Source organism: Triturus cristatus, chromosome 12 (genome assembly GCF_964204655.1).
Source record: "Triturus cristatus chromosome 12, aTriCri1.1, whole genome shotgun sequence".
Lineage (NCBI taxonomy): Eukaryota > Metazoa > Chordata > Amphibia > Caudata > Salamandridae > Triturus > Triturus cristatus.
Genome location: NC_140595.1, coordinates 429,992,702 through 430,018,774, shown reverse-complemented (window position 1 = coordinate 430,018,774; position 26,073 = coordinate 429,992,702). Strand labels below are relative to the sequence as shown.

The following is a 26,073-nucleotide window of genomic DNA, read 5'->3' as shown; positions in this document are numbered from 1 at the left end:
GTTCGGGCTGGACTGTTCCCATGAGGCACAGGGTCAAGACTGATTTGCATATGGCTGGGTTCAAACTGGAATGGCATGGTGAGCAAAAAAACGATGGATTTAGGCCCAGATCTCTGTACTGGGGTGAATGTATGACATTGTTCTGCATTCTGTCCATCAACTGCTGTTTTTGCAATTTTAGTGAAAAGCACATTCATTACAGTGTCCTCCGGGGTTAGGATCACTAACATAATATCGATCACAACAATATCAAATTTTGATAACAAAAATATAATTTCCCTATCCTCATAATAGTAAGTACAAAAATATTTTTAAAAATATATTGTTTCACACTAATATCGTTAAAAAACATACACAATATTACTTTATTTATATATATATATATATATATATATATATATATATATATATATATATATATATATATATATATATATATATATATATATTCACTGAAAAAACCATAGGTTTCAGGGGTGTTATAGTTAGCTGGACTTTTCACTTGTACAAAACCATTGAAATTCCCCCGTTATAGTTAGTTCAGCTAACTATAACTCGCGCGCCCGCAATGCACTGCTGATGACGTCACATATTACATCACTCATGACATGGTCAGTGACATCACTCATGACATCACTGATGACATCTCAAATGACATCACTGATGACATCATCCAGTGAATGTGTGTTATTCTGAAAATTAAATATGTTTTATATATGTATATCTCAAGGTCGATGGAAGAATAAATGGGTATATAAGTGTCTAAATGGATGATTTGTTTTTGAAAAATTGATTGTGTAACTGACTGATTAAGTGTATCATAGTGAATACATGGCTTAGTGAGTAATGTTTAAATATGTAAATATCTGTATCAGTCTCTCACTTTGTGTATAAGTGGCTGCATGGGTTGGCGAGTAGCTACATGGGTGTCTATATAGGTTATTAGTTGGTTTTTTGAGTATCAGTCTGAGTGTCTGCATGGTTCGGTGGGGGGTATTACGTAGTGCATAGGTGCATGAATGAGTGACTCACTGTTTGTATGTGTTGAACACAGTATGTGTGCAGGACTGTATGGGTGGATGAGTGTGTGTATGGGTGTGTTAGTGAGTGAATGACTATCTCAATAGTGTCTTTATGAGTAACTACATATGTTTTAAACTAGTATATGTGACTATTGGTGTATATATGTGAGTATATGTGAGAGTGAGAGATTGAAAGAGTTCCTGTATGAATAAGTATGTGTTTCTATAAGTGATTGTTTAAAAGACTAAGTATGTGTAAGTTTCCGTAGAAGTAAGTGTGGTGGTGTGTGTATAACTGTATATGCAAGTAAATGTATGTTTGATTCTTTATTAGCATGAGTGACTATGTGTGTGAGTAACTCTATGGATGAGTGGCATTGTGTAACAGGATGTATAGGTGTATGAGTACATATGATGAGTGAGTACATGTATGAGTGACTGTATTGGACTGTTGGTGAATGAGTGGATGTGTATGTGGATCTTAGAATTACTGAAGAGGTTGTTGTAACTGGTATTGGTATGTCCATTGTTTTGAAAATTTTAGTCTCTATTTTTGAATGTGTGTATCAAAGGTTATATTAGGGTGAGAGGAGGTCTGCCACTCTATCACAAGGATGATGTCATCAGTGATGTCATCAGTGATGTCATTTGAGATGTCATCAGTGATGTCATGAGTGATGTCACTGACCATGTCATGAGTGATGTAATATGTGACGTCATCAGCAGTGCATTGCGGGCGCGCGAGTTATAGTTAGCTGAACTAACTATAACGGGGGAATTTCAATGGTTTTGTACAAGTGAAAAGTCCAGCTAACTATAACACCCCTGAAACCTATGGTTTTTTCAGTGAATTTCTGAGGTTTTTTAAATGCTAATTCCTAACTATAACGTGCCTGAAACCTATGGTTTTTTCTGTTAATTTCAAAGGTTTTTTAAATGCTAATTTCTAACTATGCCTACAGAGATAGGACATGTGAAGAAAGAAGAAAAAATGCACAGAAAGAAACAAAAGAAGTGCAGAAAGAAGCAACAGAAGTCCTCAAATACGAAGATAAGTGCAGGAAGAAGGATAACGTGCAGAAAGAACAAAAAGAAGAGCAGAAAGAAGCCTTGTTGCAAAATCATCCTGTACCCTCAACTTTTTCAGACGGATACTGGTGGTAACTGAGTCTGACTAACCAGTCCTAGAGCCAGTGCTATGTTAAAAGACACTTAGAATACAGCGAAAACACCTACATACACTAGGGAACATTATGCGTTGGGGTCCCCCTGTGATTAGCCTTACCTCCTCTATAAGCCCCTAGTATATAATAGGGCATGGGGATTAAAACTACCTCTTAAAACAGGCCACGGGGCGTTTTTGCACACGTTAACTCAGGCCCCGTCCCCTCCTTTCACCATTGTGTAAACACGCCCTGTGTCCGTTTTTAGTTGGGAGATTAAGTTCATTTGAATCCTGAGGGTCCCTAGGGTCCAACTAGCCCACTAGGTACCTCCAGTAAGTGCCACAGAGCTGCGTTGCAGAGAGGTGTAAAAAGTGGCACAGCCTGGACCACCTCTCTGCAATGCAGCTCAGTGGCGCTTACTGGAAGCACTTGGTGGGCTAGTTAGCCCCCAGGGGCCCTCAGTATTGAAGGGAAATTATATCCCCAATTTAAAACGTGCCATGGTGCGTGTTTGCACACGTCACCTCAGGCCCCGTCCCCTCCCTTCACCACTGTGTAAACGCGCCCTGTGGCTGTTCTAAGTTGAGAGATTAAGTCCCCTTGAATCCTAAGGGTCCCTAGGGTCACACTAGACCACTAGGTACCTCCAGTAAGCGCCACAGAGCTGCGTTGCAGAGAGGTGTAAAAAGGGGCTTGGCCTCAGAACACCTGTCTGCAGCGCAGCTCCCTGGCGCATACTGGAGATGCCTGTTGGGGGCGCGTTTGCAGAGTGCTGCACGGAGGGGGCATGGCCTCCGGCACGATGCCAGTCTTTTATTTATTTTATTTTTTTAAGAAGGGGGGCTGTGTGGTTCCCCTTCTTATTCTAATTTATTGGCCCTGATGACCCCATCCCCCAGGGCCTGTCTCCTAATTATATTTTTTTGACCCCAATCCCCAGGGCCGGCCACTGTTTTTTATTATTTTTAAAAAATATATATTTATAGACACACCTAGGACATGCTGGACAAACCGTACGTACCTATCACCATGACGATTTGCGTGATATTCATTAAAAGGCGACTATGCATGCAATTAATCCACGTGGAATGTATTTACACCACTAGTGAAGCTCTGACATGTCTGATGCTCTACCGTGCCTAATCCCGGTAGACACCCTTGTCGTTTATTTATACAAACATGGGTAGCTATTGACGGGCACATTTAATACACATGCACACCAAGCCATTCAAAGGGGATTCGACAACAATTCGACCAAAACTATGCAAGAAACCCCCCTCACGGTTAATAAAACACACATCCACTGCCGGATGTGTAATACTTTTTATTTTACTCTCTGGAAAGGGGACGAACATCACTTGCGAGTCACAGCGCGCTCCTGACAGAGCCCAATGCTGTGTTACACCCACCATTGCCTGCCGAGTGCCACACACCTCTGTGTTGTATTCCACTAGCTAGTGCATATGCTATGACACTCTCTAGCCCATGTGCACTGTAACACCACCCCGTGAATATGTCATGCCACACTTGTCTTCGCACGGGTTATATTGCCCCATCAAACGTGCCTTCCTCGATGCCTATGTTATAACGCACAGTGCTATGCCATACATATTACAATTTGAGATCCATATCTTTGTCACAGTGCATGTGCAACGTTACACTCCCCAGCACATATTTTATATTACAACTTTAGAGACTAGTTAGGTTACACAACACTGCCCTGTGCATATTACACTCCAAGGCGCATATCGCATAGCACGCGCTAGTGCCTGTGCTATCTCGCGCTCTCCAATGAATCTGTCACTGCGCACAATGTATTGCATATTATATTTCACGCCTGGTTCATCTTATATCACACTTTTTGGTGCATAGTTCATACCATACACTATATCTAGTTTTCATTTTCAATCGTGCTCTCAGGACTATGTTCTATATAACACTGTGTTCACCTACCCTTTTCACGGGCATTACATTTTGCGATAGGGGGTGGAGGGTCAGGGGGTGTTTTTGCCAAGTGAGCCCGGAGTCACAGTCACTAACGTCTTCTTCTTCCTGAATAAAAGTGAGATTATGCTGCATACTTGTTCATATTTTAAGTAGTTTGCACAGACAAAATGTTTTAAAAACAATAACGTTTCTAATACCCGCCTTCTCTGAACAGTTAGCTTGCTGCCCCATCCCCCTCCTCCCTATCCTCTGTTGTGTGAATCCATGGACTAGCCTCCTCCCTCCTGCCATGCATGGTCTGATGTGCTGCCACTGCCCTCAATTTAGTATGATGTACCAGTCCACTCCTCCTGCCCTCCATTGCCCAATTCTATGCCCCATCATTGACCTCCTGCTTAAACTCTGTGCTTAGCTTGCTGCCCCTATTCTCCTTCCCCCTGCCCTCCGATGTCTTTGTGCATGCCCCTGCTCCATCCTTTTTGCCCACCATGTCCCATGGACCTGCCACTCCTATCTACTCTGAGTGTTCTGTTGAGCTGCCACTCCCCTCCCACCTGCCTAGCATTGTCAGATGACTGTAACCTGTCCCTGCCACCTCCACCCTGCCTGTCCACATGCCATGCCTCTATCCTCTTCCTCCTGTCCTACATGGTCCATTGTACTGCCACACCCTTCTGCCCTCCCTGGTCTGTTGTGCTGCAACTGCTCCTCCTGCCTGCCCCGTGTGGTCTGTTGTGAGGCCCCTTCCCCTGAACTTTCTTGTCTGTGCACAGGTCCTAACCCTCCCTTCTATCCTCCATCGTCCTTTGTGCATGCCCCTGCACCCTCCTCCTTGCCCATCATAGCCATTGTGCTGCCACTAACCCTCCCACTTGCCATGCATGGTCTTCTGTGCTGCCATGGCCCCTCCCACCTTCCCTGTGTGGTCAGTTAGCTGCCCCTGACCCCCTCCCACCTTCCCTCCATGGTCTGTGTGTATGCCATCACAGTCTCACTGTTGCTCTTCATGTTGTGTCTTGCTTCTAGTGCCCATCCTGCCTGACCTCCATGGCTATCTTGCTGCTCCTGCCCTGCCCCCTTGCCCCCAGCCCTCTGTTTACATGTGCAGACCCCTACTCCCTCCCTCCTGGCTTGTCTGTTCCATTGTAATGCCCCTGATCCGTCCCTCCTGCCCTTTATGGTCTGTTATGCTGCAGCCTTCTCTCCTGTCTGTCCATTATGGTCAGCTAGCTACCATTGCCTCTTGCCCCTCTGTTCTCTGTTGTCCATGTGCATGGTCCTGTCCCCTCCCTCTTGCTTTCTATGGATTGTTGTGCTGCACTCCCGTCCTGCATGCCCTGTGTGGTGTATTGTGCTGCTGCAAACCCTGATGCCTGCCCTGCAGGGTCAGTCTGGTGCACCTCTCCATGTCTCTCCTGTCCTCTGTTATCCAAGTCCATGTCCCTATCCCATTTCCTTCCATGATCCAATGTACCATACTTGCGAACATTTTGAACTTGGTAGGAGGGAGATTTTGAAAAAAAACTGGGGTATTGATTTTCCCCTTTGAGTTACATTGAAAAAGAGGATATTGTAGACAGGAGACAGATCAAATAAAGCCCATTTGAGCTTAAAAACATTGGACGTTTCCTGGCTGAATCGGGTCTGTTGGCATGTATGGTTGTACTACCATTGCCTCTTCCTTTTGCCCACAATGGTCTATTACATTGCCACAGCCTTGAAGGAGGGTAGATTTTGTATCACAGGGGGCCCCTGGCCCGTTCTGTCCACACCTGAAGTATGAGACCCTTGTCCTTGCCCTGCCAGCCGCATTTGTAGGCCGTATTAAATTGACCAGCGGGTCCTGTGTTGCTATATAATTATCCTGAGACATCCTTACCACTCAGCCAGCATAAAACCCCTGTGTAGGCCCTTCTGTTCAATATGTAGGCCTCTTTGTTAAATTGACCATAGCTCTGCAATTTTAGTGTATAGCAGTCTGAAGGCAGGTCTGCGAGGCCTTCTGCTCCAAACTAGTAGCCCCCACCCTACCCGAGTGCTCCGTGCTCGGTATCAAAGTTCAACATCCCCCTGAAGCTGTCGACATACAGTAGGCTGCATCCTGGACTGGTACTTGCTTCCTGGGCAGGTTTCCCGCTTTTAAGGAAGTGGCAACCGCAGAGCATCAAGTTAGGAGAACTGAGGAGATTTTATACATGAATATATTGAATTCCTGTACAATACCCATTATTTTCTGCTTGCTCTATGGAACTTACGATAAGCGATTGGCCTGAGAGACTGACCTTTTCACCCAGTCCATTGTCAGCATTAAGTGGGTAAATGACGAAATGTCTGGTAAAATCTGCAGACGAAGCTTTTGGGTAGCATACGTAGGTAGATGTAGCGTGCAAAGGAGCCCACAAAATGATATAAAAAGGGAGCACCCACAGATATCAACGGACAACCTCGCCGTCTGTATGTAGGTTAACAGGCTGTGCAGGTTTTCCCCAAGAACTGGGAGCTCTTGTCTTCCTTTGCTTAAAATGTCTTGCTCTGCTTTGCTTGAAGTATCTTATTCTATTTTACCTATATGAAATGTCATGTTATGTTTAACCATTGTTCTCTTTACTTTTGCATTTAAAAGATGTTGTATTGTAATTGCAGGAATGCTTGCTCTAAGAGTAAATGTGAGTGTTCCTAGGTAACATTTTCCTTGGTGTAACTTGTTTCTCATGATGCATTTATAGATGTGTTTTCTCTCTTTCTCTGTCAGTCCATTAATTGAGATACAGAGAATATCATGACAGCTGTATGATTATCTGGATTCTGTATTTTGTACTTTATGTCTCTATTCTGCGGTTTCTTTGAAGTTGCATCTTCTCATTAAACTGCCATTGTATTCTGCCTCCAATTCCATGTCTCATATGTCTGTTTTCTTCATTTTTGGAGCAAGCGTTCCTAGGCACCCCGGCTCAAATTAAGGTGCCCCTTTTGTCCCTGACTCACTCTCCTGCTCAGTTCTGTGGTGGCTCCCGGGGCTCTGGGGACCGCCCCTAGCTTCCTTGACCCGTAATAGATCTTCCCTCCAACAGCCTCTCTTGCAAGTCCTGTATTGTTGGTTTGTTGCCCCTGCCCCCCTTTCCACTGCCCTCCATAGTCTGTTGTGCTTCCACGGCCCTTCCTGCCTGCTCAGTGTGGTTAAATTGTTGCCTTTGCACCCTCCTACCTGGCTTCAATTTTCAGAGTCCGTGCCCCTGGCCTCTGCCTCTCAACAGTATCCTAATGAACAACTAGATTGCTAACATTCTATATTTATTACAAAAGTGTGGAACGCCTGACATCATCTTGATGTAATCAAAACTGTAATACCTAGAGCATTCCTTTAGAAATTACATATATGAGAGGGTCTTATTGGCATCAAAATTATGGTTAGTGCTCTAAAAGACTAAAATAAGGACATATTTTCTGAGTTTTCAAATAGCGACAAAGCACTTTTAAATTATTTGTTATCTTTATGTTTTTTTATCTAGTTGACAACTTGATTAAATGTTGCACTTAGGGGAGAGGATGTGGTGTTACTTCCAGAACTGCAGACTTTGCAACTGGGGAACCAGGTTGAAGTTTCTGCTTCAGCTCGACATTCTGTGATTCTGGTCAAATCACTTAGTCTCCCCATGTCTACAACCAAAATGAATTTGTTCTTGTGTGATGTAACCAATGCTCATGTAAAGCACTCCAATACCTGACAAGTCTGCACTATATAACACTGCAAAAACACAAAATAATAAGTGTTTTGCACACTTCTGTCATTGGGCTATATTTGGGCTATATCTGGGTGATTTTGGGCTACATTTGGGCTCTTTTGTCTCCGGTGGCCATCTTGGGAGATTTATTTGTTATGAAGTTTCCTAATTTCCTCATGTACTGCAGTCTCCTCAGTCGGAAATGCTTTCAGTTTTTTACTTTGATTCCATCATGAAGGTATTCAGATATGTCACACATTTGCCATAAATTCTGAATGTTAGCACTCTAGTTGCTCATTAGATCACTGTAGTAAAACTACTGTTCACCATGGAAGTCTGCTCCTGGTATTAAAAGTGCATGTTTCAGTCTGCATGTCAGAATTTTTTAATGAAATAGAAGAGAATTTGAGAAGTCACTCAAAATGTGCCCTCATTTTCTTTCTTCAGCATTAATCATAATTTCTATGGCAAAATGAACCCCCTCATTGTGTTCCTTTTTAAATTAAATGTTTTAAGTGTTACCAGTTTATTCCAATCAAGATGGTTTCAGGTGTGCCATACTTTTGTCATAATGAAGACAGTAAGTGCTCTAGTTGTTTTTAAGAACATTCTTGGACATTCTGTCATTGGGCTATACTTGGGCTACATCTGGGTGATATTTGGGCTACATTTGGGCTCTTTTGTCTCTGGTGGCCATCTTGGGAGACTTATTTGTTATGAAGTTTCCTAATTTCCTCATTTACTGCAGTCTCCTCAGTAGGAAATACTTTCAGTTTTTTACTTTGATTCCATCAAGAAGGCATTCAAATGTGTCACACATTTGCCATAAAATCAGAATGTTAGCACTCTTTTTGCTCATTAGATCACTGTAGTAAAGCTACTGCTCACCAGGGAAAACTGCTGCTGGTATTGAAAGTGCATGTTTCAGTCTGCATGTCAGAATCTTTTAATGAAATAGAAGAGGATTTGAGAAGTCACTCAAAATGTGCCCTAATTTTTCTTTCTGCAGCACTAATCATACTTTTTATGGAAAAATGAACCCCCTCATTTTGTTCCTTTTTAAATTAAATGTTTTAAGAGTTACCACTTTAATCCAAGCAAGATGGCTTCAGGTGTGCCATACATTTATCATAAGTAGGACGGTTAGCGCTCTAGTAGTTCTTTGGAACACTCTGGAAAGCTGCAGTAGAACACAAAGGAATCAACTGACAGTCTCTGCCCTTGTTGGATGTACATGTTTTACTGAGAATGTCAGACTTCATTCTCACATGACTGAGAAAGATAATGTGAATTTACAGAAAATAAGCTCTCAGTTTAGCTTATAGATCACCTTCCAAACCTCTGTGGTAAAAGCATGAGAAAATATTTTTCTCTCAATCATGATATCCCAGCAGAAGGCTTTTTCACATGGTGAAATCACCTTAGAACATACCACAATTCCTAAAATGAGTATGGTACCATCAACAAATGATTTATAATGTAACTAAAGTCTTAAAACCTTCTATTAACTGCAATGCTTTTTAATGAGGTGCTATCATGTATATTGGTCCCAAGATGGCTGCCAACACTTCTTGGATGAAGTGCTTACAGCCAATCAGATCTCAGGATGAGATGTGTGGTTAGGCTCCGCCCACATATATATATTGATTTAAATGCTATTTTCTCAGGAACTACTGAACAGATTTACACCAGACCTACAAAAGGCACTTCCTTGACCTGAGGACTACCTCTCTGCCAAATTTCAAGTAACTCTGTTCAGCCGTTCGGGCTGTAGCTGTGTCTAAAGGTCCTATGGAAAAATGCATGGGAAAAACGCGTTTTGGGACCCCCCTTTTTTCTCAGCCCCCGCTTGACGAATCCCCCCGAGACTTTCAGGGTAGGAGCGGAGCGTAGCGCCCCACCTATTTTGAAAATTTCGCGAGGATTCATCGACCGGCGCCAAAGTTATTCCAAATAGAATGTTGCGGATTTCCTATGGAAACAGGGTCCTAACTATAACTATCTACTGGCGACCGCCAGTAGATAATATATATATATATAGAGAGAGAGAGAGAGAGAGAGAGAGAGAGAGAGAGAGAGATATGTATATTTATATCTATATTTTTTTATATATATATATATACTTTAAAATAGTATATCTTAAAATATTTTGATATATAACAATAATATAATGTAAGTGTAATACATTTAAGTAATACTGTATATAAATATATACTCATATAAATACATAGCTATACATGTGTGTATATTTTATATATGCATATATATAACACATTTATTAAAAATATATATTTTACATTATATGTAATTATTTTCATTTTTAAATAACCACTATAAAAAGCATATGTATATATATATATATATATATATATATATATGAACTCACACAAAAAACAAAGGTTATAAGTCAGTTATAGTTAGTAAATGTCTGTTTAGGTTTGGTATATAAACCCAAATTATGCTCCACAAACATTGGTAATTCTACATTTAAAGTTACCTCTTAGTTTTATCATTTTTGCACTAATTTCTATCTTATTTGTGCGAAACAAATCTTAAACTGCACAAACATAACAAATGTATTACTTATAGATATCTTTTGAAATAATCATTCACACACCACTTTATATTAACATAACTCATACTTATAAGTATAACTCACATTTATACTTACGCACCAACTTTCAATTAATATCACTCGCACACTTCCGTACATAGTCTTGTCACCTCACTTGCCACACTACATTAACTATGACTTGCCCCTTCTCAATCAATGCGCTATCTATAGCCTTCAGATATTACCTAAGCCATTGCGTGTGAAATTATTGTAGTAAATAAGACACTTATGACATCAGAAATGATATTATTAGCCAGAACACACTGCATGGTACCCGAAATACAAAAGTCTACAGAAAAAGGCGTTGGATTTAAAGTCCCTTTTTGGACTCCTTTTTTTCTTTACACCAACAATGCTTTTTGTCTATTCAACAATAGTGCAAGCATGGGCTTCAGGGCAGTAAAATTCCCTTTCCAGTCTGTGCAACAGCAGGGAAAGGGTTGGATTCGGAGAGGTTACATTTACTATTCCCACTCCAGTCTGTGCAACAGTAGGGAAAGCGTTGGATTTCGTAGAGTTTAAATTTATTATTCCCACTCCAGTCTGTGCAACAGTGGAAAAAGTGTTGGACCTCGGAGGGGTTAAATTTATGATTCCCACTCCAGTATGTGCAACAGTAGGGAAAGAGTTTGACTTCAGAGGGGGAACAATTACTATTCCCACTCCAGTCTGTGCAGCAGTAGTGAAAGCGTTGGACTTCGGAGGGGTACGATTTTTTACTTCCATTCCAGTGTATGCAATAGTAGAGAAAGCGTTGAACTTCAAAGGGGTTACATTTACTATTCCCACTCTAGTCCGTGCAACAGTAGGGAACATTTTGGACTTCGGAGGGGTAAGATTTACTGTTACTACTCCAGTCTGTGCAACAGTAGAGAAAGTGTTGACTTCAGGGGGAACATTTGCTATTCCCACTCTAGTATGTGCAACAATAAGGAAAACTTTGTACTTTGGAAGGGTAAAAATTACTATTCCCACTCCAATCAGTGCAACAGTAGAGAAAGTGTTGGACTTTGGAGGGGTACGACTTATTACTCCCACTCCAGTGTGTGCAATAGTAGAGGAAGCATTGATCTTCAATGGGGTTAAATTTAGTATTCACATTCCATCCTGTGCAACAATAGGGAAAGCATTGGACTTCGGAGGTGTAGGATTTACTATTCCCACTCCAATCTGCGCAACAGTAGAGAAACCGTTGGACTTCGGAGGGGTAACATTTATTATTCTCGCTCCAGTCGGTGCATCAGTAGAGAAAGAATTTGACTTTGGAGGGGTTAGATTTACTATTCCCACTCCAGTCTGTGCAACACTAGGGAAAGTACTTAACTTCAGACACATAACATATTTGTAACATAACCCTCTTCCTCTATCACAAATATAAAACTTTTAAGATAAACTTTATTAATTAATCCAAAATATATATATATATATATATATAAAAATATAGAAACAATTAAACAATTTACGATTATTAAACAATTTAATAATTACTTATCAATTTAAAAATTTTTTACATTTACTTACTACTTACCTAACACTATACTCCCTCAAACCTAGCAAACTTAAAACCTAAAACTATAACTAAAATAAATATAAATAACATAATTAACACGATTGCTGATCAATTGAATATGTATTAATAAATTCATAGTAATAAAAAAAATATTATTACACAATTTACATAACTAGTAATCAATTAAATTAGTAATAATACATTTATAATTTGTTGTTAATTAATTAATTATTACGTAATTTCCCACCCTTTACCTCTACAAACCCAGCAGCTAATTTTTTGACTTAAAAAATATAATTATTACACAATTAACATAGTTAATAATCAATTATATAATTAAGAATAAATTAAGATTTTTTTACATATAAATATACTTAATTGCCTTCTCATCCTACACCCCTACAAAACTAGTAACCCACTACAACACTATAAATTACTATTAGCAATTAATGTAAAAATTATAAATCACTTGAAATTATAAACTATATTTAAAAATATTAACAATTATACAAACAATAATAACACAAAAATGTATATATAAATTAAAAAACACATAAAGATAATTTAAAAAATGATATTTTTTTTTACAACTATATTATTGCAAACGATATTAACAACAACAATATTCTTGACAACAATATATCTGTATCTCAATATTTTTGTATCAAATACCAAATACCCCCAGGATATTCACCTGCCGAGGAAAAAAAAAATATTTTGCACATTTGGGCTGATAGTAGCGAAGAGAGATATTGCCCAGAACACTGCAAACGAGAACCTAGTGGATTGCTGGGATGGATGTCTGCATGGTGCGGAGAAAGTTGTATATGAAGCTAGGGGTCCAAGAAAATGTGATCAGGTCTGGAGTATGTGTAGAGAATATCATGACCTAGCACTGAATGACCAACAAGGCTCCACACACTGAGACTCTGTAACGGAGCCTTCATTTCGAACATCTGTTGTCATCTAATTAGAACTGCCTGATGCCACAGGGAAGGATGGGCCTAACTCGCGTTTCCCAGATGGGAGGGGCTCAATATGGTCGACTGAGGAACCCCGAGGGTCTGAGCTGGTCCACCAGGCCTGCCACCCACGCTACATACTCGTAATGTATCGTATTCTGATAGTGCTGTATGCGTCATGTTGTAGACTCACACTTTGTTTTATGATTTTTTTTTAATAAAAACATGTATTAAGAAAAAGAACTCAAACAGAAAGAAACTAAAAATATTCAAATGTTTCCTTTTACCTAAATTGTTTTGACAGACATTTGACTCTGCAAACAATAATGGTACTCTAAAATGAGTTTGTTACTCTTCGCACAATGTTATCACAACTCAAAGCATATATAAATCACTTGGACTGCAAGTAGCTGCCATTGGAGCAGTGTTAGGTCATGACATAGCAGGGGATAGGCTATCATACTATATCGTTGTTTTGCTAAAAGTAGCATAATTATATGTGACACCTTTAGCCTTTACTGGCTTTTTAAAAAAAAATCTAACACAAGGGTACATTCTGGGGTTTGTAGTTTTGCTTTTGGTACAATTTGTTTACTAAAATGCCAGAAGGCTGTCAAACTGCAACACTCAGTCGACTTTAAGCACAACAGCAGAAATGTCAACATCAAAGGTCACGACAATCCAAACACGAAGCTGTAGCTGCTCTACTTTTCAGTGTGGGTGTTGGTAATGCAGCTACACGTCAACAATCAATGTCAATGGCTAAGCAAAGTGGAAATGCAATGTCTTTTATTTGAACACACAAAGGCTGTTTCAGCCCTGCCAGATTTCCTAGGTCCTTGTGTGACTACCTACCCTAGTCCATATTTTATTTTGCATTATGAAACGTGGAGTCTTATTTAGACCTGTATAAAATCTGGACTACTAGGCCCATATTTCCAAGAAGAACCCTGGACTGGACTAACTTGTCAAGCATTGATCTAGGAAACCAGCTATGCTGGTTGTGGACTCATTCATTCTTCAGCTTCCCAGTGTGGGAACTGGCACAACACTTACAGCAGCGTTAGTGAACCACACAGCATCATCTCAGGAAAGCAGCCCACATCTCCATCACCCACTCCTCTTAGTTATATGATAGCAGCAACATCTCTTTTTTTTTTTTTTTTTTTTTTTTTTAAAAACCTTTATTTCGATAGATGCACAATACACAGCGTCTGCCTACAACCCCCTCGGGGCCGGCCGCTATGACATTGGAGAACATAGAACAATAATGTCAGGATAAGAAAAGGTTTAATTTTATGGTTTTGTCGAGTACAACGTAGTGTACTTCGAACAGAGTCGAAGCTAATCACTGACCAGGAGAGACATCACCGTTCACGGAGCACCCAGAAGGAAGCGTTATATAGGAAGGCATTGGTAAGGAGACAGGTGGCCACCATCCAGGGACGAAGAGCATACACTATACCACAGAATGATAAAACACAATAAGCTCCTTACTAACACTGAACCCCGACCCCGAAGAAACAAAGAAACATAAAAGAAAGGAAACCAAAGAGGAAGGGAGAAAGAAAGAGAGAGAGGGCCATAGAGACGAAGAAGACATAGAACACATCCCATCCCCCCACCCTGCATACCAGCGGAAGGCCATGGCCCACCCCCCCCCAATAGGCATGCCTGTCGCCCCAAATGAACCCCAAGTAGGAAAGAGAGTCCGGAGAGTGGGAAATAACCTCCCAGTCTCCGACTCCCAGAGAAGGCAGGAGGAGGAAATGTTACATACTCCCGGTCACCACAGCCCATTAAGCATCCCCCACCCTGAGAATCATCAGCACAACTGAAGAAGCAAGCAAAGCGGCAGGTGGGGAGACTCCATTTCAAATGTGCGAGCAAAGCAGATAATTAGCAGCCTCATCCTAGTCCCCGCCCGCCAATACGTACAGCAAACTAAAGAAAATCGCCCAGCCCCGGCCCGATCCTGAGCGGCCCCACAGATCCACCCCCGCGGTAAACAGTAGCAATCTACACACATGCGGCACAACCGATACATAAGCAAATATTCTAGTCCGGGTCATGCCAGGCGGTCAAGCAGGATCATCAAGGGAGGCAACATCAACCCTGGCCTGAACGCGGAGACCCCACCAAACATGGCCGCCGCTGGGAGTGTACCTCAGGCAGAACAAAGGAGCAAGATGGCCGCTCACGGCAAAGAAGACGCAGAGGGAGAAGAAGCGAGAGTTCCCAGTCATAGACCATCACCACATCGATAGTGACAAACACAGTTTTCCCCACCGAACGGCACACACTCCGGCGATGTTGAGGCAGACGCGGCAACACCCGCAGAGGCAGAGTCTCAGCTTGTAAAGTGGAAGGGAGCTTTGTATCTGCAACTTGATCATTAGACAAACCCTCGACACTGTAACCAGGGAGAGGACGATCCATAGTACCCCCCTGTCGCCAATTTGTATCCGCCTCAAAGGGAATGAGAGGCATTGGGGGGTCAGACAACTGCAGTAGTTCCCTGGATGGCATAGCAGCATCGATCTTCCACTCCAGTTCTCGAGTGCGTTGGCACCATGTCGCCCGCAAGTCCCCCAGGGCTAGAAGGATATCACCATAGGTCAGGTCTGCTCCCTGCTGCAGCATGCCGACTGTATGCAAAGGCGCCACCGGGACACCCTCCAGCTCGACAGCAGGCAGTGAAGCCTGCGTCAGGGACATGGCGGCCTCCGCTTCTCCGGCGAGGCAGACCGGCGCCGACACCATTTCCGCCGCCAGCCCACCTCGGAGGGGTGAGGGCGACTCCATAGGACGGAGGAACGATAGTGAGGGCAAGAGGAGTTGCTGCTCGCTATACGGAGCTCACACGATGGGAGAGCCCTCGGCTGTGTTGCAATGCGGGTGGTGGGCGCTCTCAAACGGTCACCGCTCTGACCGCTGGTAGGAGGACAAAGGAAGATTCGCCAGCCCGGACCCAATCGTACAGGAATTCTCTCCGTCGCGAAGAAGGCTCCGCCAGGCCGCCCACTCCACGTCCGGTCACATTTCCCCCGGCGCCGGTCCAGCCCCAGGTCGTCTCACCGTACGTGATAAGCGGTGTCCAGCGGTGGTGGTCGGGCCAGAATGCGTGGGCAAAGTCCAAAGTCGGCAAACTCTATGAATCCTCGACCAAAAAAGCCGGCGGGAACATCGGAGGAATGCGGGAAGTATCAGCGCATTCGTGGTTACATTTGCTCGCGCCGTAGGCAGGATTAAAGATCAGGATGTCATGTAAACAGCAGACGGGCTGCGGAGCCGGGAGCTCAGACGTCCTGTCCGTCCGCCATCTTGGCTCCTCCCCCAGCAACATCTCTTTTGAGTCATTTCTGCTGCTCAAGGGGGTAGAAGAAGGGAATATGAAGAGTACATTGTATTTTAAAAACAAATGTATTCTGAATTCACAGATACAGATCTCACAGAGTTAACAGTCATAGGCACAAATGAAGCAAAGAAAACCTTTACTTTTGCGCTATGCGGAAAAGGAGGATTTATGCTTTAGTAAATTGGGCCATGTGTTTTAATAGGCAAGGGTGATATAGCAGCAGGATGAAAACATGCCGATCCTGAAGATTACCTCTACTATAGAGCTTAATATCCTCCTGGTAAATTTTTACTAGTATTGTTATACTTCCCAACCTGTGAACATTGTCGAGGATTTTCGGTCTGTTATCCTACGTCTGATAAGTAATGAGTGTAATGGTCTTTCTATACTATGGGCAGGTGATTTCAATATTGCTAAATGTACTTTTAGCGTGAGTCAGTTGTGCGGAATAGAAGACGGACAGGATGTTAAGGTGTCACATTTTCCCCATTTCCCTATGGAGAAACATTGAGAAGGATAATGCTGACGAATAACCTGCATTTTGCATCTGAAATATGGAGTGATTCTGTTGATCACTCTCCGACTTATGTGGGAAGGTGAGTGCTATTGATCACATACTAGTATCTGCTCCCTTGATTTCCTTTTTAAGCAATTATGAGATTTTGCCTTCTCCTTTTAGTGATCATTGACCAATTCGCGTCCTATTTTCTTTTTCATCCACATCTGCCCCACCTTCTAGGCAGACTGCACTCTTAACCTCCTCTCAAAACCAAGGGATCTGGCGAAAATGCAAAAAATTAGATCCCTCTAAAATTAATTTGGAACTAATCTTGTCTAGCTTCGAGGAGTTTATGCATTGCTTAACCGAAAGCACAGAACTTGGGATAATTCAGGATAATTTTGAGAAAATCTGCTCTTCCATCTCGAGGTTGTCAACAGAGGTTAAACCTTTTTTGGGACCGCCCAGTATACTCATGGTTTAATAAAGACTGACTAAGGCTCCCAAACTCCTGAAAGAAGTAACTAACAAAGTTCCCCGCAATGCTGTGGCAGTCAGAGTAGTGAGGCGGAATTATACTGCTGTGCTTGAAAAAAGGAAACAAGAGAAAAGAACCCAGGCATGGGAAGATCTGGAGTGTGCTGCCTCCCTCAAAGACAATAAGACCTTTTGGGAGATAGAAATCCACCCCTTTTTTACTGGTAAGACTCCCTCAGGTACTGACAGCCTTATTTTAGAGCGGGACTGGGTTTCCCATTTTTCAAAAATATTTACTGCAGAGTTAGGGGAAGCGACTCCAGTGGCTTCACTAGATATTGCTTTTAATTGTGAGGATCAGTTGAGTTTTTAGCAATTGAATAGCAATTGAGTATGTTCGAAAAGCTATTGTCAGCTTGGCCTCAGGAAAAGCTTCAGGCCCTGATGGGGTTCCAGTCGAGCTTTTTAAATATCATCTAGACCTTTGAGCCCCATTGATAAATGTTTTCAGAGCTCTGGTCATTAAAGGCCTGGAAGGAATCAGTGACAATTCCTATTTATGAGAAGGGTGATAAAAACGATCCGTCAAGTGACCGGGACATTTCTCTGATCTATTCTTCTGCTAAGACCTTTGGGAGAGTGATCCTGGGAAAACTGGAAGCCTGGGTGAAAGAAAGAGCCTTCTTTATGGAGGTCCAATACAGGTTTCGACCAGGTCTCGGCACCTCTGAACAAGCACTCAACCTGTCCCTTATATTAAATAAATGTCAAGGCCAGGAACGGTGCCATGCACATGGCTTTATGGACCTCTCCTCAGCCATTGATTTTGGACAGGGACAAACTTTGGAATATTATGGGGTGAGCTGGGGTTGACCCGTCCCCTTTTAATGGTGTTGAGAAGGTTACATCAAGACACTACCACGAGCACTCGTTTTACACGGAACGAGGATTTGACATCTACAATTCCAGCTACTCGGGGTTCAGACAAGGCTGTATTTTGACCTCCTTTACTTTAATTTTATATTAATGCCCTAGATGCTTTTTATGGTCCCTAACTACTGAAATTCCCAAAGTCTGCAACCGCTTGGTTCCCGTACTCCTTTTTGCGGATGATGTAGCGCTTTTACCGCAAATCCGCAAACGGGCTGCAAACTCTGTTGGATGGGTTTCATACCTTTATGGGTGATCTGAAGCTCAAAGTCAATCACAAGAAATCTTATATTTTGACTAGCGGCCCTAAAAACACCTTCTCTAGGAAGTTTAGGAGGGACGCCAATAATGAAAACCTTAACTTTTAGCTATCAATGAATTTTATTTTTGGCCAATCTGACCTGGGACAGACTTGTGAATCAGAGGTCACAACATATTGAAGCAGCAACCAAGGTACTTTATAGATATGCCGAAAATATGGGACATAAACCCTGGAAGAAACATAGATGGTATATAAAAGCAAGTGTCTTTCAGTGGCCACGAATGAAGCGGGAGTATGGAGCAACGCCTTGGTGTCGTCCCTACAGACAGAAGAGCATACATTTATGTAGGAAAGTAGGATCTACTTCTTATAGTTACCCCCACTTTTTGCTTGATGTGATGCTGTTTTTGACTAACCTGAATGGGATCCTGCTAATCAGGAACCCAGTCTATCTGCTTTCTCAAACTGTTGTGTTCAGTACCTAGGTACCTCCTAAATTGGATACTGGGGTACACTTGTCAGTCCCAAGTATATGGTACCCATGTACCCAGGACATAGGTACCCCAGAGGTCCCCCATGGGCTGAAACATGTATTATGCCACCCATGGGAGACCATTCAAAATGGAACAACAGGCCTGCCATTGCAGCCTGTGTAAGTTGGTACTTGCACCACTTACTAAAGATATAAGTTTACTATATCAAAGGGTCACTGCACTTAAAACCTATATGTCACTCCTATTGCAGACCTTTACACTCCTGAGGGCAGGGTGCTTGGTTCTAAGTGAGAGGGTGCACCTGCATAAGCAGGACAGCCCTGCAGCCTACGGAGTCCATTCTCCCAGATTGTCAGTGAAGCAGCCATATAATATTTAGAGGGGCACCGCTTAAATACACGATGACCATCTCGAAACTGGCTGCAATGTATCCTATCATGTTTGGTATCAAACATGTTGGAATCATACCCCCCACACTGTAGCAGTGTGGGAGGTATGATTCCTGGCACTGGAAGAACCCTCCGTTAGGCTCTCAGTGTTCCCGGTACCAGCCTTCCTGATCTGGACAGCACAAAATGGTTTCCGCCGACCTGAGACACATTTCTGCACTCCTTCTGCTGAGCCAAGCTCGAGCAGAGGAATGTGGAACAGTAGGAATCCTGTCACCGGGAGGTGTGACCACCTCCCAAACAAGATTTAGTATATTAGGGCTGGGTGGGTGCACTTCCAAAGTGCCTGAAAGTCTGCACGAGGGGCACATTTGGTGTTCCTGTGCATAGTCCAGTTCAAACCAGTCCTGGGAGCCGTTGGCTCCTGCTCTGGCGCGAAACTGAACAAAGGACATGGGAGTAACCTCCCCCTGTCCAGACCCTCCCCAGGGAGGGTCCCCTGAATCTGTCCAACCCTCTCCTGTGGGTACAAAAGGGCTTACGTCGATGTAGGACCCTAGATTCCTTGTGGACAAGATTCTGATCAAGAAACCACTGACCTTTGACCTTCTGGACACTCTGGACTTTGCTGGATTTCGACTGGCCCGACTTCGTTTCCCTCTCCGTCCAAAGAATCATCTGTGCCCGTGCACCATACAGGCTCCGTGCAGGACCTGTGGAGCATCAAGGACAACTGAAGTATCTCCCTTGGGGTGAAGGAGTCACTCCCCTGCATTCGCAGGCACCAAAACGCAGCTGACCGGACTGCTGATCCTGAGCTCCTGTGGAGTGCGAAGGCTTCAGCAACACAGGAGGTGGGTTCCTACTTTCCTTGAGGTCAAGCTGCCCTCTCACCGAGTTTGAGGCCAGTATCCCTCGTGGGGACCGCATAACCCAAACCTGTGGGGCCACTTGAGGGACAACACTGCTTTCCTTGGGCTCCCCTGGTTGCTTCAGGCTTGGCTTGGCTCCCCTTGCTGTGGTTAGTCCTCTGGGCCTTGCTGGGCCAGACCGTAACCTTCTTTGACCTTCTTCGTGGGTTGCCGCTGCCAATGCTTGTTGGTGCTCCCGCTGGACCCAAAACCCTCAGCACTCGATATCATTCGTGGGACAGCTCGTATCCGGCTCCTGGTTATCCTCGACGTCTCCTGGTCCCTGCAGCTGTAGAGTCAAGGTCTACATCTTCACACCTGAAGCACCCAACATCAGTGGGTATTCATCTACTGAGCCCTTGGTCACTCCTGAGTGACCCAGACTCTGTCCCCTCTGCTTTCAGGTTCCTTCCATCAAGGGTGGGTTCCACCGGACATTTTTCTTCTTTTCAGCAGTGGCATTTCTTTGACGACTCCCATTGAGAACAACGACGGTTTCCAACGCCACTGAGCCCTATGCACCTGGCTTCCCTGGGATAGGTAACTCTGGTATTTCGGTATTCACTGATGGGGTGGCTCTCCAACCTTCTATGTTCCAAGGGTTTCCTCGTAATCCACTGGGAAGGGTCCTTAAACTGTAAAACTGCAACCGCGACTTTCCCATTGAATGTTACGTAGCACGCGGTTGTGTTCTCACACTGCACCCGTCCTCCGTGGGATCCCTACTTACTCACCTGGGGTGGTTCCTTGGGGTCCCAGCAATTCTGCATCCTCTAGACACTGTCTTGACTCGAGTCGTGGTCCTTATACCACTATTTTAGTATATGGTTTGGTCCCCCCTGGGGCCCACTGTGTATTAGTGCTACTTACGATTGTTTTTGTGCTATAGTACTATGTGCTTTGTGTTTACTTAAGTGTAGCAGATACTGTGAGGTATTTAAGGTGTTATAGTAATAAATACATATTTTTATAACAACTGTGTGGTTCTCCTTTCATTTTACCAGCACTATAAGGTTGCATTCTGGTAAAACAAACTGCTTAACATTCCTTCAAGACTAAGCCTGAAGGCTGCTCTCCACAGCTACCACTTGGATAGCTTTCTAAGATTATCTTTGACCTCTTAAATCACCATAAGGGTTGTTTGGACTGGTGTAAGGTGCCCACTTTAATTATAGGACATCATATACTAGGCCAACTTCTCACAACATGATATCAATCCAACAGTACATACCTCTTTCTACATGCACAGGTATGGATCCCTATCTCTTGTGTATTAGAGCTCCTGAATATAGATTTTATCTTTCACATTTTCGTATGAATATGATTCATTATTCAGGGGCGCTCACGTTCACAGGTTCTTGGTTCGCCTCCTTGCCCCTTTGTCATTGTGACAGGATCTCTGGACAATCAACCAAGCACTTTATATTATTTTGCCCACTCTATCCAGCCTATAGATTTCAATTCTTGTGGCCAAACCTCAAAGAGAGGGCTTTGAACTTGCATCTTGAAAGTCTGTCTTTTTTGCCACACCACTAATTTATTTCGCCGTTTTAAATGTTATTATTGAGACAGTGGCATAACGAAAGTTTAAGGGCCCCCCTGAAATATACACAGAGGGGCCCACGCTCCGAATTTTATCCGGAGCGCTCAGACCCGAGCGCCGTGCTGAGGGGGCCTCCTGCAGCTGGGAGCCCCCCCACCGCAGGGGTTAAGGGGGCCTGTGTTACGCCCCTGTATTGAGGCCCTGGCCTTGAGAAAAAGGTATGCTTCATGAAGTCAAATGGGCGATGTGAGGTTGCATGATTGGTTTTTCTCTGGTATTTAATTGTATTTTTCTTGTCTTTTAATTATATATTGCTGAGTAGGGGAAACATGTAAGTATTAGGAATTTAAACTGGTGATGTGTGTTACAAGATCGCATTCGATATTTAATTGTACTTCTTATGCTTTTATATCTTGCTGTATATAAAATGTTTTCTTTTATGAGCTTATGTGGTCGTATATCTGACGGAATAAAGATTTGATGAACTTGAACTTGAAAACATGCTGTTTAGAAATACTGTGTGCCTGAGTTTTGGAGTTATAGTGTGCATGTAAACTAAGGGGTGTTTTCATGTTGGGGTGGATAGTTGGACCCAGTGGTCGGAATGTGAGGGGCATTCCATGCCCATACTTTTTAATTTACGAAGAACAGTTCCCCTACTTTTTGCGAAAAGGCAACCGTCCGGGGACAGTTAATTCCGGCAGTTGAAATGCTTCAGCTGAAATGTAAGACAGCGTGTCACCTGTCCTGTGAAACCAAGGGAGGGGCAGACAACTAAACAAGCCTTTTTACCAGGGTGCCTGCTTGTCCAACTGAGTGATCAGCAAATGGCAAGGGTGCTTGGAAGCCAGAATTTGGCTTTAAGTGCGGGAATCACTGGAAGCTTCCTGACACAGATTTATTATTTTTGAATGGTATTGCAAGGGAGTTACCATCTGAGCTGTGAAGTGTGCTTTTAAAGGACAGTTATAGAAATGAACTATGTAAAATCTATATTTTTGAAGCTCTGTTTTTATCTTAAATCTTTTGGCACATTTTGTATCAGCCTATCTTATACTGTGTCTAATGCACGTTTAAAATAATGACTTACATTTTCACAGTGCTTTCTGTCACAGAATGGGACTCGTAGCACTAAGCATGCACAAGTCACTATTCTTCACTGCACTGACCGGAATTCAGTTCTGTGAAATGAATATAAGCAGCCTGCAATTCACTTGGAATTTTGAAATATTTTTTCCCAGTAGGTCTTCTGTTTGTTCCAACGCTGCTATGGCCAAGTGCTTCTTAGTATGTTCCTCATCATGGTTGCATTTTCATGTTTTTTATTGCATGATTGATACAACTCACAATACACAAATACATTCCAATAATTTAAAAAGGTCTAATACAAACAATTCTGATAGCAAATAATTTTAGATAAAATTAATTTTAAAGTCTTTAATACATAGATCATTTCTGCATTTTTACCTATACCACTAGGATAATGTACGTAATTCGACATTATAGTTGTGCTGCAGTAATGTGCGTATCCTACGCTTCGGGACATCTTGCACATGCCTGTGCCCTAGATCTAATTCAAACAACTCTACAGCATATGTTAGCATCAGTTACATATCCTAGGCCTACAAACAAGCATTCACTTCATTAAAATCAATGAGAGCCTCGAGGCAGTGACAGGTGCAAAGAACATCTCGGTGCAAATAATATTAAAGCTGTTTGTCAGTGGCGTGTCTTGCACCTGATTATGACCTCACTGTTTATATTCCTTACATGCTGCTTTGCGTGAGCAGTTGCCCCTGGCAACAAACTGGTGGCAACAGTCGGTAACAAAAGCTGAACAAGTGCAATTTTTACTCAGTCCCTGATGGAAGCAAGTACTTAAACAGGTCGAAATGCTATCGCATATATTGTAATACTGAGGGCCCCATTTAAAAGTCCTCTGAGTTTGGCCAGGTCACTGATACCACCAACCCTGCCACTCTCCAGGGTCACCAACACCAGTTCATTGGTACCATGCCCGATTCCCACAGGCATTCCTAATTTCCCCACATATTTTACTTGGGGATTTCTGGCTGCCATGATAAAAGATGCAAGATTTGTGGAGTTCCTGCAGATCTAATAATTCTGATGGGGTTTGCTAACCTGTTACCTGCTAAATGACGAGGGAGTTCAAGTAATGACATCACAGAGATGCAGAATCCTGCAAATTTGCTTCTCCAGTAATACCATCGGATTCCACAATACCAGCTTAATCTGCATTTAGCCTTTCACGCTGCACGTTACCGAAACCATACATTAATTTGTGCTTCTTCACTCTCAGGTACATAGTTTTAGAACACTTGTTTACTTGTGTTTCTGCACACCTGCCTGACATTCTGAATTCAGGTGATTTTGTCTATTGACTAAAGTATGGGGTGTGGGCACCTGTATCTCCTGCATCGGTGCAGCCCTGATGTTCATTGTGGCATTGAGAATGCACTGTACGATTATGCACCTCTTTTTAAACTGGGGTGGTGTTGTATCTGTAGAAGCTGTCCATCTGTCCATGCCCTGAGACCTCTCCTGAGCACAGAAACAGGATTCACCATGCGCACTGACCTGCCCGCGCCGCCTTTCCCTGTTCCCAGATTGCCTAGATGTGGCCAGCACTCGAAACTACACTTTGCCCAAATGTTTGAGGACTGGTGTTAGAACATTAAATTATCATGTCCAGGAATATTTGGGTGTATTTCTGTCTCTCCTCTGATTTTCAGGGGACACTTTGAAATGCTGCTACTTCTGGGAGACACAGACATTCTGGGGAGTCTCAATATCTAGAACACTAGAAGAAGTCCTGTGTCTACTTTGCACAAGTCTAAAACCTCCACTGGTTCCCTGTCAATACCAAGACCTACCTCAGTTCTTTCTGTCTGACCCAGACATGAGTTCCCAGGAGAACCCTATACCACCCTCCAAAAACATTTCAAACTAGACCTTAGACAGCCACTCAATGAGAAGCTCCTTCCGATCACAAAAGCCACTGCAGCGCAACAGGAGACAGACGCTTCGCAGTCTAAACACCCTAGTAGGGAAGACTCAGTTCGAGCCCTACAATGACCTCAACGACTTTGCTATAAAAAACAGAAAACTCTCTACAGACTGAATTTCTCTTGACACTCATGTCTCCAAGCATCTGGCCTTTTGAGGCAATTTACTTTGCAAAGCTGCGCTGTACAAGTCTATTAATTCATTTATCATTTCATCCATCAAGCTATTTATTCACTAACTGTAACTGCCTAAAGCTTGGACATGGTTTATCTGCGGGTAGGTGTCCAAATACCTTGCATGATCCATACAGTAGGCAGACCATCTACCAAATAAGATGGCTGTTGGCGCTACCGAATGTTGCCTGTGCCATGCTAACAAGAAGTCATATCAGCCACCTGATTATATCACTTATCTCATGCACATTTTCTACTTGTTTGATCAATTTATTCCCCAATTACCAATATTCCTTTAGGAAAATAGGGCCTACCTTGAGAGGTGTCGTTTGAGGCGTAGTTCCAGGCCAAACCGATCCACCATTTCCGGTCTTCTGACACATGCATCTGCAGAAATTCCTGTGTTCCATTATCCTCAATGTAGACAAGGTGGCCACCTCCTCTCTCGCACCAGCTCTGGGCGCTTGAGAAAGAGCGCTCGAGCTTCACGAACTCAAAGCATGAATTGTTGAATGCCACCTGATATTGGGAGCATGGCGGGCCCACAGCGGCAGAGTTTGCATTGGATCGAAGTCCAAGAGAGCACAGAACCAGCAATGTCAGCCACATCCTGGTCTTTGCTAACTGATCCTCACCATGGCCCCAGTGTGCAAATGCTGGGTTGGGTATGAGCACACTCTCTCCTAGGACAAGATGGCCGGCCATCCTCCTCCATCACTGTCTCATACACAATGCAAGGAGCAGAAGACAGTGACAACAATACAGGTTATAAACAACAAAAGCATCTCATCAGAGCCACACTTGTGTCACTGATTATTCAACCAGAGGCCATTAAAACATTATCTGTTCAAGAGTAGAGGGAAGATAAGGCAGATGCGTGCGCCATTCCTTTTAGAACTGGAAACCTGCTGCAATGAGATAATGCTTGCTTTGTACAGTGCGACTCTCCTGGAGCCACAGCATCCCCACATGAACGGGCCCAGGCACATGCTCTAATGAAGATTTTTTTAAAGGCAGCAATATAGAAAGAGAAATATGCCTCTAAGCATTGTTTGCAGGAAGGTGTC

At 43.1% G+C, this 26,073-nt stretch overlaps 1 protein-coding gene across 1 annotated transcript in view; it reads right to left on the bottom strand.

Moving 5' to 3' along the window:
• LOC146776065 (polycystin-1-like protein 2) overlaps positions 1-25,620 on the bottom strand; it is an 865,077-nt gene extending 839,457 nt beyond the window's left edge. The window contains exon 1 of the mRNA XM_085637447.1: positions 25,321-25,620. Coding sequence (XP_085493573.1) covers positions 25,321-25,615 — 295 coding nt within the window. The 5' untranslated portion in view covers positions 25,616-25,620. The remainder of the gene's footprint in view (positions 1-25,320) is intronic.
• Between the last annotated feature and the right edge of the window lie 453 nt (positions 25,621-26,073).